Here is a 16283-nt window from a genome sequence, read left to right as displayed (position 1 = left end):
ATATTGGGATTACATACGAGTTATGGTGCATTACTTTTCGTAGTTAGCCTACTGTGTATGTATTGTGCTTCACCCAGTGTTTCTCCAATGCGGTGCTTTCAAGTACTGCAGTGGGCACTTTTTATTTAAAATCTTGGTTTAATGTAAGTAAATAACTTTTGTTTTGAGTACAAATACCCGCTTTGCAGTACTTTTCCTCCACAGTAGCTCCGTGAGAAAACAACATCATAAAGAATTTAGTTCTGAAAAAGACTTCCAAAGACTTGGTTTGTCAAGCTCACACTGCTGAAGCCTAATATTAGCCCGGGCTGAATTTAATATGAATATTTACACAGGGCTGTGGATTTTGTCCCTCCATTCCTTACATTTGAATCAGGTAAGAAAGTTTGACTAAGGCAATCAAACTCTGTTTTCCATATGAACCTTGGATTACCGTCTTCAAAACAGATTTCAACCAATGACCAATGCTGTTTGTGGAGATGCAATTTCACAGAAATTCAAAATAACACCACAATTGAGTTCTTCCCATCCAGACGTCCTATCAAATCCATTTAACCGTTGTGTTGTCCCCCCTTCAAAATTAAAAATCAACACCTTTGTTAACGCTTTTTAGATGTTTTTTTTTAATACTTTTCCTTACATTTTTGTTCCTTTTTTCAACACTTTGGAAACTTTTTTTCAATGTTTGTCCCTTTTTTGACATTTTCAACTTTAGTTTTACAGACATATGTCGAATTTATGTTCGATAAACCTCATTTTTAGGAAATTATAGTTAATATTTCAGTTAGAAAAGCAGAAATTAGGAATTATTTCAACTGAAATTAAATGATGGATAATCACAGACTGGAAAATGTCAACTATTACTCAATAGGAAACTACTTCTATTGTTTTTTTAAATGCTATAAAATTGAATAAGACACCCCAAAATTACCCATCAAAATCACCCCAAAGAGCATTGTATGGAATCAATCATGTTATTTGGGGTAAATACAATTGGGTAGTTAAAAAGAACATTGCTGTAGGAGAACGGGTCAATTTGACCGGAGGACAACATGAGGGTTAATCAAATAGAACTTTTACACGCTGTTAGTTTTTCTCTCAAACATGTACTGTATATGCCATGGGCAGACCATCCCTGTAGTCTGGCACAGTATCTCAGCCAGCAGTAACTCTGAGGCTCTGTACAGTGCAGTAAAAATAGCCTCAGAATGACAGAGGGTGAAAAAGCCACTGTTGATGGGCACTTGTTTGAAGTGGGCCACTGTAGAAAGGAACACACAAGCACATGCACTGGCACACACACACATACATACACACTGCGTTGCCCAATGTTGAGTAGTGAAGGTCTTCTTACATGCATACATGCGCCCTTTGTAATTAAAGCCAGACCCGACTCGGCCTGGTCCAGCCCAGATCCAACCTCTCATTTACTGAGGCCCTCCCGGGATACTTAAGAAGCTTTCCAGCACTGTGCATGCCTTTAGAGGAACTCTTTGGCTCTGCAAACATATTTTCTAATTTTTTCACCAAAGAAACCTGGAAGACTTCAGGTGAGTTTGCTTCCATTATATCTTGAGGTTATCTTGCTAGAAAACTGGCTTTTTGATTGAATTCCCCCCCAAATTGGTGAAGCAATCCACTAACCCTAAATAAGGGTTAGTTTTCTTTTATTATTGTACAGTAGATGTATAGCTATTTCTGATTTATGTTGTCACATATAGTGAAGAACACAGACAAGATAAGGTAGAAAAAAGCAAGCAGTGGCATGACTCTGATTTGTACCCCCAGTACTGAGAGCTTTGCTACTTGACTGTGTCAACAAATCAACATTTTTCTTATGGGTAGGAGTTCAAAATGTCCATCGCCCAGGCGGCGGCCAAGGCCATGCTATCTGATGCCCTGCTGCAGGGCAGCCCCGGGATAAACCGGCTCAGCCATCTGGAGCTGGAGCTTCCTCTGGACAAGGTCATCAAGTTTGTGTCAGTCGGCCTTCCGCTGCTGCTGGTGTGCATGGCCTTCGCCCGCGAGATCTCCCTGGGTGAGCCACTTTTTGTCTTTATCCTTTTAAAAATACTGTTTTCCTGTGTCCTGCGTGAAGTAATCCGGTACTATTGGTTCTTGTGAATTGAATTGGGATGTGAACTTGATAATACAGGTATAATTGTGGCCCTTGGTATTTATTTCAACGTTAACACAGGGGTTTAGACATAAATCAAATTTTTCATGCTCTGAAGAAGTGATTATTTCAGAGCTGAGTTATGACGTGAGGTGAGAACATGTGTGCTCTTTCCCAGCAGACTAAGACACGTTTCTCATTCCTTTCAATTCCCTTGAGGAAACTAAATATTAAGAGCAATAACAATGAGAGCTGTAATTACACGGCACTTCCCTTTACAAGATGCTGTAAATCACGAGGGAGATAACACCAATCATTACAGGAAGACATTAGCTCCTGACTCCATTGAGACCTCCTCAGTAAAACAGATGTGATGATATAGGAAAACAGAAATTCCAAAAATACAAAATCACATCATCGGTTTAGTGAGTGTTCTGCTGCTTCTTTTACTCCCGGAAGAGTTTCAGACCGTAGAAACATATTTAGAAAAGATTTGCTGGTTTTTCACATTAAACATGCCCACAACCTGTCTGCCTGCCCATGGTCATTCAAAAGAACAAAAAAAGTATAGCTGACAATCCAAAGTATACGTGGCAAGTCTGTAGCACAAGTCTGTTGCTGTGTAGGCTGACTTCCCTTGACTTTGAACTAAATGTCGTGTCTCCAGAGCTGGTCTGCAATCAGCCCAACGCTCCTGATGCTAATTGCCATGGGGATGATTGAGAGCGCCGTTCACTAACGCTGGCACGCTGTAATTACCAGGCAAAGTTCTTGTGTGGCAGCTCCCCCCCCCTTATTTGAGTTAAATGAGAGGATATGTTGATTAACATGATGCGGTTGCAGGGGTACGGCGTTCCACTGATGGATCTTGGCTGCCTATCTGCAGGGTTGTCAGTTTCACAACAGAGCTTGATTGTACTGCTGTCTGGAGTCTGGTTTACTGGCACCTGGACTCTCAGCCAGGGATGCTTATACAAAGCACAAATGTGGGGATGATGTGCCAGTGATAATTTGGGAGTGGGAGTGGGAAATAGGAGCAGCGGCAGAAGTGTAGGGTCCCTCGCTGCGCCAAATGGCTCACAGTGGTGGGGTGTTGAGGGGAAGAAAATCTTACAAGATTTCATGAGCAGGCATCTGCTGCCTTTTTTTATGTAGGTTGACTTGTCAAAGCACGCGCCCACACATGCACTCACAAGCAAAGTGGAAAATAGATTCCCACAGTAAGCTGCATGTGAAGATCCAGTGGCGTCAGTTAGTATTATAACCACAGCTATCACTGTAACTTAAACCTATAAGCAAGTACTAATGCAGCTTCCAGCCGTATAGTGTTCACATTAAACTCCTGGGAAGCCTTAAAAGGATACAGCCATTCAGTAACATTCTGTTCTCTAGGCTCCTTTGGTAACATACAAATGCAAATCACATTACAAATCAGTTTTCTCTAATCTGTTTAACATGTTTGCACAATCGGAACAGAAATTGCTGCGACATGAAGCCTTTAAAGTAGCCTGGATGCCAGCCGAACTTAGCTCCGCCCACAACATTTGAGGCCAGGAAGGTCGTTCTGGAGAAACTCTGCTCGAACCAGAGCTGTTCGGACCAATCAAATTATCAAGGCGGGCTTTGTACGATGATGGACAGATGATCAACAGTGGCAAAATCCATCACGTCACCAAAGTTGAATTTGTTTACAACAGCCACTGGAGAATTGAGATGTGTAGATTCCGACATTGCGTCTATTATTTTGACCATGCGTCGCTCTACATATGTCACATCCTCCTTTGCTCTGATTGGTTGTTGGTCTATCCAATTGTGTGCAGAGGCATTTTCTTTCCTGGTTCAGTTGAAACACACCCCATTATCACAGCCCTATGGAGCAGAATCAGTGTCATATTCTGAGTAGAATCTGAGTAAGACCCAATCAAGCTGCCTTTAAACTGTTCACATTCTTTTTTGCTTTTTCCCTTTCCGTTATTGTGTTATATATCTTTTTTGTGCATGTCATAGGTTTACAAATTTGTCCCCAAAGAGACTTACCATCTCCAACAGAAAACACATGTTATAATGCTCGCCTAGCTGCTAGCGTAGCACACCCTCATACACTGTCTGGCTAGTAATCATCGCCTAAGTACTGTCAGGGCCCACCCTCATACTCTGCTACTGACTGGTTAGTAGTCCTTACCTAGGTACTGTCAGGGCACGCCCTCATACTCTGCTTCTGTCTGGCTAGTAGTCCTCACCTAAATACTGTCAGGGCCCACCCTCATACTCTGCTTCTGACTGGCTAGTAGTCCTTACCTAGGTACTGTCAGGGCCCGCCCTCATACTCTGCTTCTGACTGGCTAGTAGTTCTTACCTAGGTACTGTCAGGACACGCCTTCCGACTCTACTTCTGACTGGCTAGTAGTCCTTACCTAGGTACTGTCAGGGCACACCCTCACACTCTGTTTCTGTCTGACTAGTAGTCTTTACCTAGCTACTGTGCATGTAAGAAGTGAGATGTCTCACTCTGTAGCTAAAACAGATAGCCCAATACACAAGGTGAAAAGAGGAGCTGTAGCAATGTGCAGTACAACAAAAAATATGGTGTTTTTTGAAAATTATACCACGTAAACAAATTCTGGTACAACCTCTATATACAATTAGGAACCTGAAAATGAGCATAATATGAACGCTTTGAGTGTTTGTGAGACTTTGAAGACAGAAAATGTGACAGACAGCTTTGTAAACCGTTTTTAGAAATTATGTACAGTGAGACAATTTAATTTTGGGGCTGCTAATATTGGATGGTGATGAACCAACCACTGTTCTGCTCACTCCTTCCACCATCTGGCCTCACCATGCTGGCCTCCCATAAAATCTGCTTTTCATTCACAACAAGGTTTCCAATTGGTCCAAAATGTAATGTACTGCAAATGTAGTACACGGTTTTGAAAATCTTTTGAATGACCCACAAATACTTTTAACTCTCGAATCAAATGCATCTTTTACATTTCTTAGATAAACTTTGGCCCAATTCCATATGCTATTTGATATGAGTATCAGTGACATTTAAAACATAGTACGCCTGGTTTTGCTCTACCTTATTGCTTTCACCAGCATTAGATGAAAGAATGTACTTGTAAATGTTACAATTAATATGGCTAACCATATGGGGCACTAACCAAAATAGGTTCAGTGTCTAAAAACACAAGCTGTGCACTCTTCTTTCTGTAAATGTACAAGGTAACTTTTAAAATGAATATCCTCTATCATAACCTTAGCTGCCAAAATTATATTTTAGGTGCCACTGTCAATATGTTTCAAAATGTCGCTGATTAATCACAGACATACATACATATGTACACGCCTGCAGTATAATTAAATGGTTGCTTATAATGAAGTGGACTGGCAGGAGGAATCACATCCTCACACTAAATTAGTGACAATGTGTTTCTGCTTACAGAAGTCAGGGCAGAGGGTGGTGTTGTAAAAAATAGAAGCCCCATGTTTCTCTTCGAAGGCCCTGAATTACATGGGCACACCCAAGCTCTCTCTGTTTAAGGGTGGAGCACCCCATGGGAAATGACAGATGGGTGCAGAGCATGGATTCAAGTGGTTGGACTAGATGTGGTTATTTCAAGGTGAAGTAAATATAAGGTGAAAAGGGCCAAATTTAGAATGGAGTCATCCATGGTTTTAAATGCCAGGTTACCATTTGGAAAACATATGATTGGAAACATATAAAAACACATGATTTCTCAAGTAAAGGTTTGTACCACTGAAAAGAAAAGTGCATGCGGAGGCTCAAATTGGACCCCATTTGTGTGTGTGTGCGTGAGAGTCTGTGTGTTTGAGATATCATGTGCTTAGAGATCACTTGCAGGCAAATTGATAAAGCAGAAAGTAGTTCCCCATATTAGCGATAAAGTTGCAAACCAACATTTGTTTATTCTGCAGGGCCTCAGATCAGCTGTTTCCCTCCCAGCAATTTCACCATCAAGCAGGCCAGCTACGTAGACACGTACTGCTGGGACTCTCTCATGCATCATGAGTTTGACAGCGCTGGGAACTTCGAGGAGCGCTCGCTCTGGGTTCACAAAGTAAGTTGAGAGATTCTGATCAAGCTCCTTGACTTGTTATGCCCACCCATTACCCATAGTGAAGTTAAGCCACTGAAAACTTTGTTCTTCTCACTGTAACAAGCAAAATAGTTGAGTGTACCTCTTTAATAAGAAGCAGGGTACAAGTATTCAGACCCCATGCAAAGGACATTTAGGGCCACGTCCCAAACTGGGAAGGAAAGTAGTTCTAACCCAGAACTTGTGGTTGTTTATTTTTAATACTGGGCTGTGAAGCTGTTGTTTATTTAACTTTTTTGGGGATTACTTTGGTTTATTTTGAACTTGTTAAAAAAAGAAAAGAAAAGAGAAATAAGAAATAAGGACATGCACATTTCAGCACAAGCAAGAAAACCCCCAAAAAACAAAATACTCTAAAAACTACTCTGAAAGTATTGGAAATGATTCAAATACGCATTTCCATGTTCAAAACGGAGTAGGAAGAAGTTAAAAAAAAACTGTCCTGGTCCTACCCTCTTTTTCTACTGTTTAACTTGTATACAAAAAAGTTAATTCTCCACTAATGCATATATGTAAACATACACATGCATGCATATATACCTACTTAGAAGCACATATATATACACATATACACATACATATATACACACACATACTGTATGTCTATATTATGTATACTGTATATGCATACACATTTCTCTCTCTCTCTCTCTCTCTCTCTCTCTCTCTCTCTCTCTATATATATATATATATATATATATATATATATATGTTTTTCCTTAAGTACAAATGTTGAGGTACTTGTACTTTACTTGAGTCTTTTCTTTTCAATCCACTTTCTACTTCTACTCGTCTACATTCCAGAGAGAAATATTTTTACTTTTTACTCCACTTCATTCATCTGATAGCTTTAGTTACTTTACACATTAATATTCCTGCACACAAACCACATGTAGTTTATAAAATCTAATGTTTTATTATAAGGTCCAGCTGAAATGATTGGACCATTAAACACACAACAGTTTGGATCCTTTACACTTTCTAACATGGGAAGATTTTTCTGCATTGAGATCTTTTTACTTTTAATACTTTAAGTACATTTTCCTGATGGTACTTACATATTTCTACTTAAGTAACATTTTCAATGCAGGACTTTTCCTTATAACAGAGTAATTTTACAGTGTGGTATTGGTACTTCTGCTTAAGTAAAGGATCTAAAAACTTTGCCTACAGGTGTCCATGTTTCATCTGTCAGTCAAACTCATTCATGTGACTCGTCTTTTTGTCCCATTGTCTCTCGTTCTCCATGCAGATGTTTCCTTACTCTCTTCTGGCCATGGCGGTGTTGATGTACCTGCCGGCTCTGATCTGGCGCCAGCTTGTCATGCCCTCACTGGGCTCAGACCTGCTCTTCATTATTGACGAACTAGACATGTCGTACAACCGCTCGGTCCGACTGGCCCAGAACATTCTGGAGATGCGCCAGACCACTAAGAACCCCCTCACATTTCAGGCTGAACTAGAACGGTAAGAAACCAACAATTGTTGGCTTGTAGTCAGTGGTGAAATGTAAAGTTACAAAGTGCATTGACTCCAGTAATGTACTTAAATACACAAGTTGAGGTACTTGTACTTTACTTGAGTCTTTTCTTTTCATGCCACTTTGTGCTTCTACTCGGCTACATTTCAGAGAGAAATATTGTACTTTTTACTCCCCTACATTCATCTGACAGCTTTAGTCACCAGATACTTTACAAATTGAGATCTATGTACCCAAAACATTTGTGAGTAATTTAAAAATTATGATATTCATAAATAAAATAACCCAAGTGATTAGACCATTAAACACACAACTGTTTGGATACTTTACACTATCTAACATCAGTACTTTTACTTTTAATACTTTAAGTACATTTTCCTGATAACATTTACGTAAGTAACATTTTTAATGCAGGACTTCAACTTGTAACAGAGTCTTTTTACAGTGTGGCATTAATAATTTTACTTAAATAAAGGATTTGAATACTTCTTTCACCACTTGCTTGTAGTAAGAATATTTATTGCTGTTTATATTTTAATCGAACAAAATGCTTCCACATCCGTGTTTTCAGGAACACGATCTTATGAGTTTTTATTTGGCCCAAAACGACAATATGCCCTTTAACATTATACTTGATTCCCATTGAAAAATTGGGTAATTGGGACAGCAAATGAACATGATATACCATTGAGAATTATTGCTCAAAAGGTAGAAGATGAGATCTTGTGCTGTCAGTTTATATGTCTTGATATTTCTCGAAAATATGGTTTGGGAAAGGGGAGAGTAATGTTGTCCTCTCAACCCTTGATACGCAAGGCTCAGTGTCTCAGTGGAGGACTCCTCTTGTGGCTGGACAGCTGTTGCAACCAAAAGTAGGATATTGTAGTTGGGTTGGGACGCTCCTGGCTGGGAATGTGTGTAGCTGCATGATCACAACGGAGAACATGGCCCTGACTTTCTCCTCCTTTGTCCAATTGCAGGGCCAAGAAGAAGCGATACTTTGAGTACCCTCTCCTGGAGAGATACCTGCAGTGCAAACAGAACTCCTACTTCCTCGTCAGCATGCTTTTCTTGCGTGGCTTCCTGCTCCTGACCTTCATGACAGCTGCCTGCCTCTACCTGGCCTACTTCCACCTGTCCGCCTTCCTGCAGGACGAGTTCAGCTGCTTCGTCCGAACAGGCATGCTTCGGGACCAGAACTGGGTCCCCGAACTGGTTCAGTGCAAAATGATCGGTCAGTTGGTTTTTCAGGTGATAAGCGTGGCCAATGGTGCCATCTACGCCCTGCTGGCTCCCATCGTCCTCTTCAGCCTGATCCGGCTGTTTGTGTGGGACACGACCTTCATCTCCGTCTACGAGCTCCTCCCGGCCCTCGACCTCATCAACCGCCGGCGACTCGGCTGCCCGCTGAACGACCTCAACGTCCTGCTGCTTTTTCTGCGCGCTAACGTGGCTCACCTGATGTCCTACGGGAAGGTGAGGGCCCTGTGTTCCCTGGCACCGCCACAGGTGGGCAACGCCAATGCAAGCCAGGGACTGAACGCCATGCTGAGCCAAGAGGAGATGGAGGAGCGTGAAGAAGCCGCGATGGAGCTGGCAGAGGCGGTGGAGGAGGCCAAGGAGGAAGGGAAGTTCAACCTAGTAGACATCATGACCATTCTGGGAGCAGCACAGGGGAGAGTGGTAAACTGCAGCGAGAAGAGGCCTCTGGTGGAGGAAAATATGAGTCTTGGTACCGTAACACTTATCTACACACTCAAACGCATTCTGCTAGTGGCTATTTTCATCTACATCATTTGGGATGTACAGAAAATCATTAAGTGACTTCCAGACTACACATGCAGTCTTTGAAAATAAATAACAGGTGCTTTAAATATAAGTTAGCGTAAGCAGTTCTCACTGAACAGACACTGAATACTGAACAAGGTCATGTGAATAAAGCTTTGTTTATTATTATTATTATATCCACATGAATCTGAGGAGGTAGTTTGAGAAACATTCTCAACTGCAGACAAATTCAGGTTAAATTCATATACCATTGTTTAGCAATTTTGCTCTTTAATGTCTGGAAGTCTAATGCCTTTGCTCTTTCTTTCTAAAGCCAGATTGAACTGCCTATGTTTCTAAAAGAGGATTTTAAGAGCACTGGATATTGTAGAAGAGATAGATTTGTGGTACTTCCCAGCCCTAACTGCCCTCTCTGTCTCTTCACAGAGCCAAACCACCAGGGCTACCATGAGTTGAAGGAGACTGCACCATTTAGTCATTACTAGGCCTCCTATGGACTGAGTCAATGTGATAACAATGGGAGGGAGTTGGTGCAGTAGATTTTCAGGAGTACTGGATCCACAAAGACTGTGGACATCAAAAAGGGTATTCTGTGGTCTGAAGAAAAAAACTCTTTTGGAATTACAGGGCAAATAGTTCTGGCTAAAAATGTCAATGTATTTGGATTTGTCAGTTTTCAGCATGTGTGCATTAGTAGCTGCCATAGACTTTCTTTCTGCGTCCTACTTTGGTCCCATGTATTGTTAAGGAGGCCAGCGAAGGCTAGAATTTGAAGGAGAGCATGCAAGAGAAAGTGGCTGTTGGAATTATGGTGAGAGAACACATAAGAGCAAAGTGACTCCATACAAAAAACACATTTGTCATTGTGACTGAGTTAGATTGTGAGAGTTGTGAGTCAATTGAGAGACAGAAAGACATTTTCAGTGGCAACAATAGCTTCCAATGACTGTTCATGAACTTGATAAGAGGTAAGGTATTTGATATTATTGTACTACTTTTTTTTGGCTTCCTATTATTTACGTTACGAGCAAACTCAATTTGTATTTGTCTGTGAATTAGCAAAGTGTATTCTGTGTAATTCTAAATAAATGCCGTTTGTGTAGTCATTGGTGTTTGTCTCATCCATATCCCCGATAATCCATGATGAGATCTGTTTACATTTCTGCACTCATATCAGTTTTGACAAACAATCTTCCAACGTTCACAGAATATGAATCCGAAAGTCAGACTGAACTATCCAATTTAAGTATGGCACAGAGCCACTCGCTTCCTTAGGCCTTTTTTATTTTTAGTGCATGCAATTTCGGAGCTTGAGGGAGTCGAGCACTATGCTGTTTCTGTGCTTAGATGTCGGATACTTTCCTTCAAAAAGGTAGACAGTGAATAAAGGAAATACTGCGTACTGTATATTATTTTTGTCATTTTATGAGCTGTCAAACATAAAGTTTCCATTCAAAAGTGAATGAGGCATGGGTTGTGTGTTTCCAACCCTAACCCTAAAAATATATACGTATCTGCATTTCAACACAGCAATGAGTTGTTTTTGGTCAACGTGCTTGTAGTGCATGTATTAAACAGATAACACAGCAAGCACGTGTGGCATCCACCATTAGCTGTGTGATGCTAACGACATATGACAGGAGGCCTTGTTGGACACAATATATGTAACAAATGCTTGTGTCACTTTGTTTGACTATTCTACCAAATGAGCCCAAAATGACTGCTGTGCAACAACAGTGAATTATCCACAGAGTAAAGCATGCAATTATTTGGATGTAGTTCTGGACACAAAGGCAAGCGAGTCGCCTGGTGGGTAATAGGGACCATTGGTGTACACCAATAACCCAATGTAGATCTGAGGCTTATAATGAACAAGTGGACGTCCAATTTAGAAGTCCAATTACAAAGGTGTTTGGTCGAATTTCAATGCAAAAAAAATAAATAGGTTCTGTCGTTTTATTAGTGAAACAGAACAGTCACAGTCCACGGGATACTTTATAATCAAGGCATTTGCAGCTCTTGGATATTTTCTATGTCGAAATAATTATTGGGCTTCAGTGCCGCTCCAGTCTGAAACTTTATAAAGAAAATCTGGTGGTTAATGTAGTCATCAACAGTCATGCATGTCAGATCATCCTCCATCTGGCACCGAGCTAGAAAAAGGCAGACAGATGGTGATAATGAATGCTATCGACTGTGTATTTGGAAGAGGAGAAAACTAAATTCAGAGCTTAACACAAAGTAAAAATATATCTGCAGTTTGTGACGGCACTGTCGGGGTATTGGCTGCAGCTGGCTGGCTCGGGCCACTTGAGGGCATCATTGAGTCATGCTAAAACTAGACTGCTTTCATAAATGCAATATTTAATTTAGGGCTGCATCCCAAGTGGGGTCAGCATTGATATTTGTATTTCCTGTAATCAAAACAAAAAACTGAACGCGGTCTCATTCAAATCAGCCTTATCAGGAGTTCCCCGGGTCCAGACTCCTCTGCCAGGGTCTGTAAAAGCTTCTTTGCTGCAGCCAATTCCCCACAGTCAGTCAGTGTGAGGAGGCTGCTGTTGCTGTGATTGCAACACGGCCTGTTGGAATCAAGAAATGGCATTGGCAATCTTTACCGAGTTCAGCTATGTCAGCAGGTTGGACACCAACTTTCATCTCTTTGCGCTCGGTGTTTCCCAAAATGTCGGGCATACTGCTCGAGCTTTAAAGCAGGATTTGATTGAGTGAAATGAGACATCAAAGGCTTCCTCAGATCGCTCTACACTGTCATCCTAGGCTGCCTGCAAAATGGTGACGACTAGATCCAAACAATGCATAACTCATACAGCTCACAGTGCAGCCGTGCAGGGTCCAAGTTAATCTCTCTCTCTCTCTGCCTTAACCTTTTCCCTTAACCTAACACTCCAGATGGTATGTTAACACAGAACCATCTGAGAAGCTGCCATTACAAAGTGTTTGGAAAAAAAATCAAAAATACCTGGAACGTGATTGGATGAAGCATCTGTCTATCACGTCTGTCATTGTTGTTGCAGCTGTCTCACACACACAAGGTAACTTTTCCCTCTCCGGTGGTTGAATGTTACTATATTTTACATTTACTCAAGTACTGTACGTACAAACTTGAGTTGAATGTGCTTTGAGTCTTTTCTTTTATTATTTCAGAGAAATATTGTACTTTTTACTCCACTACTTTCATCTGACAGCTTTAATTACTAGTTACTTTACACATTAAGATTCCTGCACACAAAACACACATAGTTTATAAAATCTGTTTTATTATAAAGTAACCTAGCAACAACAACCTACAAGTCCAGCTGATATGATGAGACCATTAGACACACAACTGTTTAGATCCTTTACACTTTCACACTTTAACATGGGAGGGTTTTTCTGCATTGAGTACTTTTATTTTAATACTTTCAGTACATTTTCCAGATGAAACTTACATACTTTTACTTAAGTAACATTTTCAATGCAGGACATTTACTTGTGACCCAATTGGTTAAGGTTAGGCATTGCATTTGAGTGGTTAGGTCGGGATAGGCTATTGCTAAGGGGAAAGGACCTGGAAAATTTGGTTTACAATGGCCGGCGCAAGCATGGGCACCCAACTAATTTTATTCTAATTTACAATATGGTAATATACTATGTTCACACATTTTTGGTGTGTGTAGCAACAGCTGTGTTTCATTGTGCAATGCTGTATTGTACCTAGAACAGGGGTCTTCAATGTTTTTAAAGTCAATGACCCCTAGCTGATAGAGCAGGGAATGTATTGTGTGCAGGGATTGAGGACCAACATGCAGGTGTGTGAAGGTAAAAATGCAGGATTTATTACAAAAAAAAGTCCAAGCCAACACAGGAAGTAAAAACCAAAGTCCAAGTTCCAAAATCCAAAACGGTAAAAAGGCACAAAAAAAAACAGGGAACAGAAGAAGGGGAAAACAGGCCACAGGAATGGGGATAAACATATTGAACTCTGACAGAAACACATAGCCTAACCGAACAAAGTCACAAAACAATCTGACAATAGACAAAGGGAACACAAGAGGTAACGAGGTATCAAGGAACAGGTGAGACGTCAGGTGCATCACATCAGGGCAGGGCAGGACAATCAGACAGACAACAACTAAACCTAGAAACAAGAGAGAGACAGAGACCAGACTTCAAAATAAAACAGAAAACAGAACATACAGACATCCACAGGGGAACACAAGACAGAGACTACCACTCTAGACTAGGGAGGACACTAAGACACAAACACAAGGAGTTAAGACAGGACCAAAAAACCAAAGAAGGAGGAAAAGAAACCAAAGCCAACACCCAACCATCACACCAATGAAGTTGCATATTAAACTGGGACTAATATTAAGTGTGGGCAACCTCAAGCCTAGATACATAACTTTTTAGTGCATAGAAAATTAAGCTATTAAAATATTTGTTGGCATGATTTTATAAATCATATTTTATTGACAAACATACGTTTGTGGCACAGAGCATGTGTATGACTACCTTACCCATAGGCCAGTAATCATCATGATTTTTTTCACAAATATGCTGATTGATATTTGCTAATAAGATGTTGGATTTATTATGTTAAGGCACATTTAATCTTTAAAAAGACTTGTAAAAAATGTACACTAATTGGGTGGCTCCTCTGAAGTAACTGTAATCCTCAGGCCCCCTGTTGAAGATCTCTGATCTAGACACTAAAGCTGAACCTTAAACCTGTGTGTTAGAAGTTGGAGAGAGAAGAAGACGTGGGTGTGGAGGATTGGGTTCCTTTGAGATTGAGCACACTACCATTTCAATCAGGAGAGACTTCAGTGCAGACATGCAAAACTTTATTAGTAAGCTACATGTGAACAATATGAAATGTACAAAGTCTTTGGAGATTCCATCCATCTTTGCCCGCTCATTCGGTATTGCTTCACGGGGGGAGCAGCTCCAGCAGGGGACCCCAAACTTCCCTTTCCCGAGCCACATTAACCAACTCCGACTGGGGGATCCTGAGGTGTTCCCAGGCCAGGTTGGAGATATAATCCCTCCACCTAGTCCTGGGTCGTCCCCGAGGCCTCCTCCCAGCTGGACGTGCCTGGACCATCTCCTTAGGGAGGCACCCAGGAGGCATCCTTACCAGATGCCCGAACCACCTCAACTGGCTCCTTTTGACGTGAAGAAGCAACAGCTCTACTCCGAGCTCCTCAGGGATCTCCTAGGGAGACGCCAATACCCCCTCCTGAGAATAATAATAATAATAATAATAATACATTTTATTTATAATGCCCTTTACATTTCAGGGAAATCTCAAAGGGCTACGTTAATGGGAGTTAAAAACAGTTTCCAGAGTACGATACAATTTACAAGCATAATAAAAACCATAGCCTAAAATTAAAACGTGACTGTTTAAAGGCCTTTGAAATAATATGTTCTTAGGCCCTTCTTAAAAATCTCCACAGTTTGTGGGGCCCTCAGGGCCTCTGGAGGGCGTTCCAGACCGAGGGCACTGCCTGGAAAGCCCTGTCTCCCATTGTGGACAGTTTAGTCCTAGGTTGAGCAGGCGATAGGTGGAGATGGAGGAGGCGAGTTTCGTGAGGTGGTGTGTGGGTGAGGAGTTCACTGAGGTAGTAGGGCAGTTCCATGAATGCACTGGTGGGTAAGTAGACGATTTTGAATTGAATTCTTTGTTAATGGGCAGCCAGTGGGGATTTCAGGACCGGGGTGATGTGTCATATTTGCGCCTCCTCGTCAGGACCCGGCAGCGCAATTTTGAATATGTTGGAGTTTTTGCAGGCTCCTGCCGGGGTCCCACGAGAAGGGCATTACAGTAGTCCAACCTGGAGGAGACAAAAGCATGGATCAACTTCTCAGCATCTGGTTGGGAGAGGGAGGGGCGGAGTTTGGCAATGTTTTTGAGTGAGAAGGAGACCTTACAAAGGTGCGGATGTGGGTGTCAAATGTAGATTTGAGTCTTCTGACTCCAAGGTTTGTAACAGAGGTAACAGGGGCTGTGATGACCAAAAATGGATATACTGCTGAGGAGGAGGACTGGGTTTGGTGTGGGTACCGATCGGATGGCTTCGGTTTTGCTGCTATTTATTGAAGGAAGTTGTCAGACATCCATGCCCTTATCTCCTCCAGGCAAACCTGAAGTGCAGACGGTAAGACTGAGGGGGTGTGGAGTCCATTTTTATGTATGATTGAGTATCGTCTGCATAACAGTGGTGAAACTTGTGTTTATGGATGATGTGGCCAAGGGGTATAATAGATGGTGAAAAGGGTTGGGGCGAGGACGACCCTTGTGCACTCCACAACTGCTGTGTGGGGGTATGATTGGACTGACCTAGAGCCACATGCTCCGTCCTGCCTGTAGGTAGGCCTGAACCAACTTAGTGTAGTCCCAAGAGTCCTACCACAGACTGGAACGGTGAGCAAGATGTTGTGATCCACGGTGTCAAAGGCGGCCGACAGGTCCAGTAGGAGGAGGAGAGATGGTGAGCCTTGGTCAGCAGTCATATGTAGGTCATTCATGACGCGTACCATCAGGGCTGTCTCAGTGCTGTGTGCTGCTCGAAAACCGGACTGAAATTTTTCATATATGAAAACCCATCTCGGCCACTTGTACCCTGGATCTCGTTCTCTCAGTCTTGACCCAGCCTTCATGACCATAGGTGAGGGTAGGAACGAAAACTGACCGGTAGATTGAGAGCTTTGCCTTCTGGCTCAGGTCTCTTTTTGTCATAACTGTGCGATAAATTGAATGTAATACCGCACC

General features: G+C 41.7%; 1 protein-coding gene and 1 long non-coding RNA gene across 3 annotated transcripts in view; one reads left to right on the top strand and one right to left on the bottom strand.

Moving 5' to 3' along the window:
* The first annotated feature begins 1397 nt into the window (after positions 1 to 1397).
* Positions 1398 to 10607, top strand: LOC116700552 (pannexin-3). 2 transcript variants are annotated; one of them, XM_032533843.1, is made up of 6 exons: positions 1403 to 1550; positions 1846 to 2038; positions 6056 to 6198; positions 7490 to 7704; positions 8698 to 9449; positions 9932 to 10607. In XM_032533843.1, exons 2-6 carry the CDS (start codon positions 1855 to 1857, stop codon positions 9988 to 9990), a joined length of 1353 nt encoding a protein of 450 aa, XP_032389734.1. In that variant the 5' UTR covers positions 1403 to 1550; positions 1846 to 1854; the 3' UTR covers positions 9991 to 10607. The 2 variants fall into 2 exon arrangements, with proteins under 2 accessions (XP_032389733.1, XP_032389734.1); XM_032533842.1 differs by having other exon boundaries at positions 1398 to 1550; positions 8698 to 10607.
* LOC116700553 (uncharacterized) overlaps positions 9573 to 16283 on the bottom strand; it is an 8232-nt gene continuing 1521 nt past the window's right edge. Inside the window, exons 2-4 of the long non-coding RNA XR_004334684.1 lie at positions 15894 to 15896; positions 11742 to 11758; positions 9573 to 9584 (exon numbers count right to left, since the gene is read on the bottom strand). This is a non-coding gene — a long non-coding RNA (uncharacterized LOC116700553). The remainder of the gene's footprint in view (positions 9585 to 11741; positions 11759 to 15893; positions 15897 to 16283) is intronic.

This window comes from Etheostoma spectabile, chromosome 13 (assembly GCF_008692095.1).
Source record: "Etheostoma spectabile isolate EspeVRDwgs_2016 chromosome 13, UIUC_Espe_1.0, whole genome shotgun sequence".
Classification (NCBI taxonomy): Eukaryota; Metazoa; Chordata; class Actinopteri; order Perciformes; family Percidae; genus Etheostoma; species Etheostoma spectabile.
This window is presented reverse-complemented; position numbering and strand designations above follow the sequence as displayed.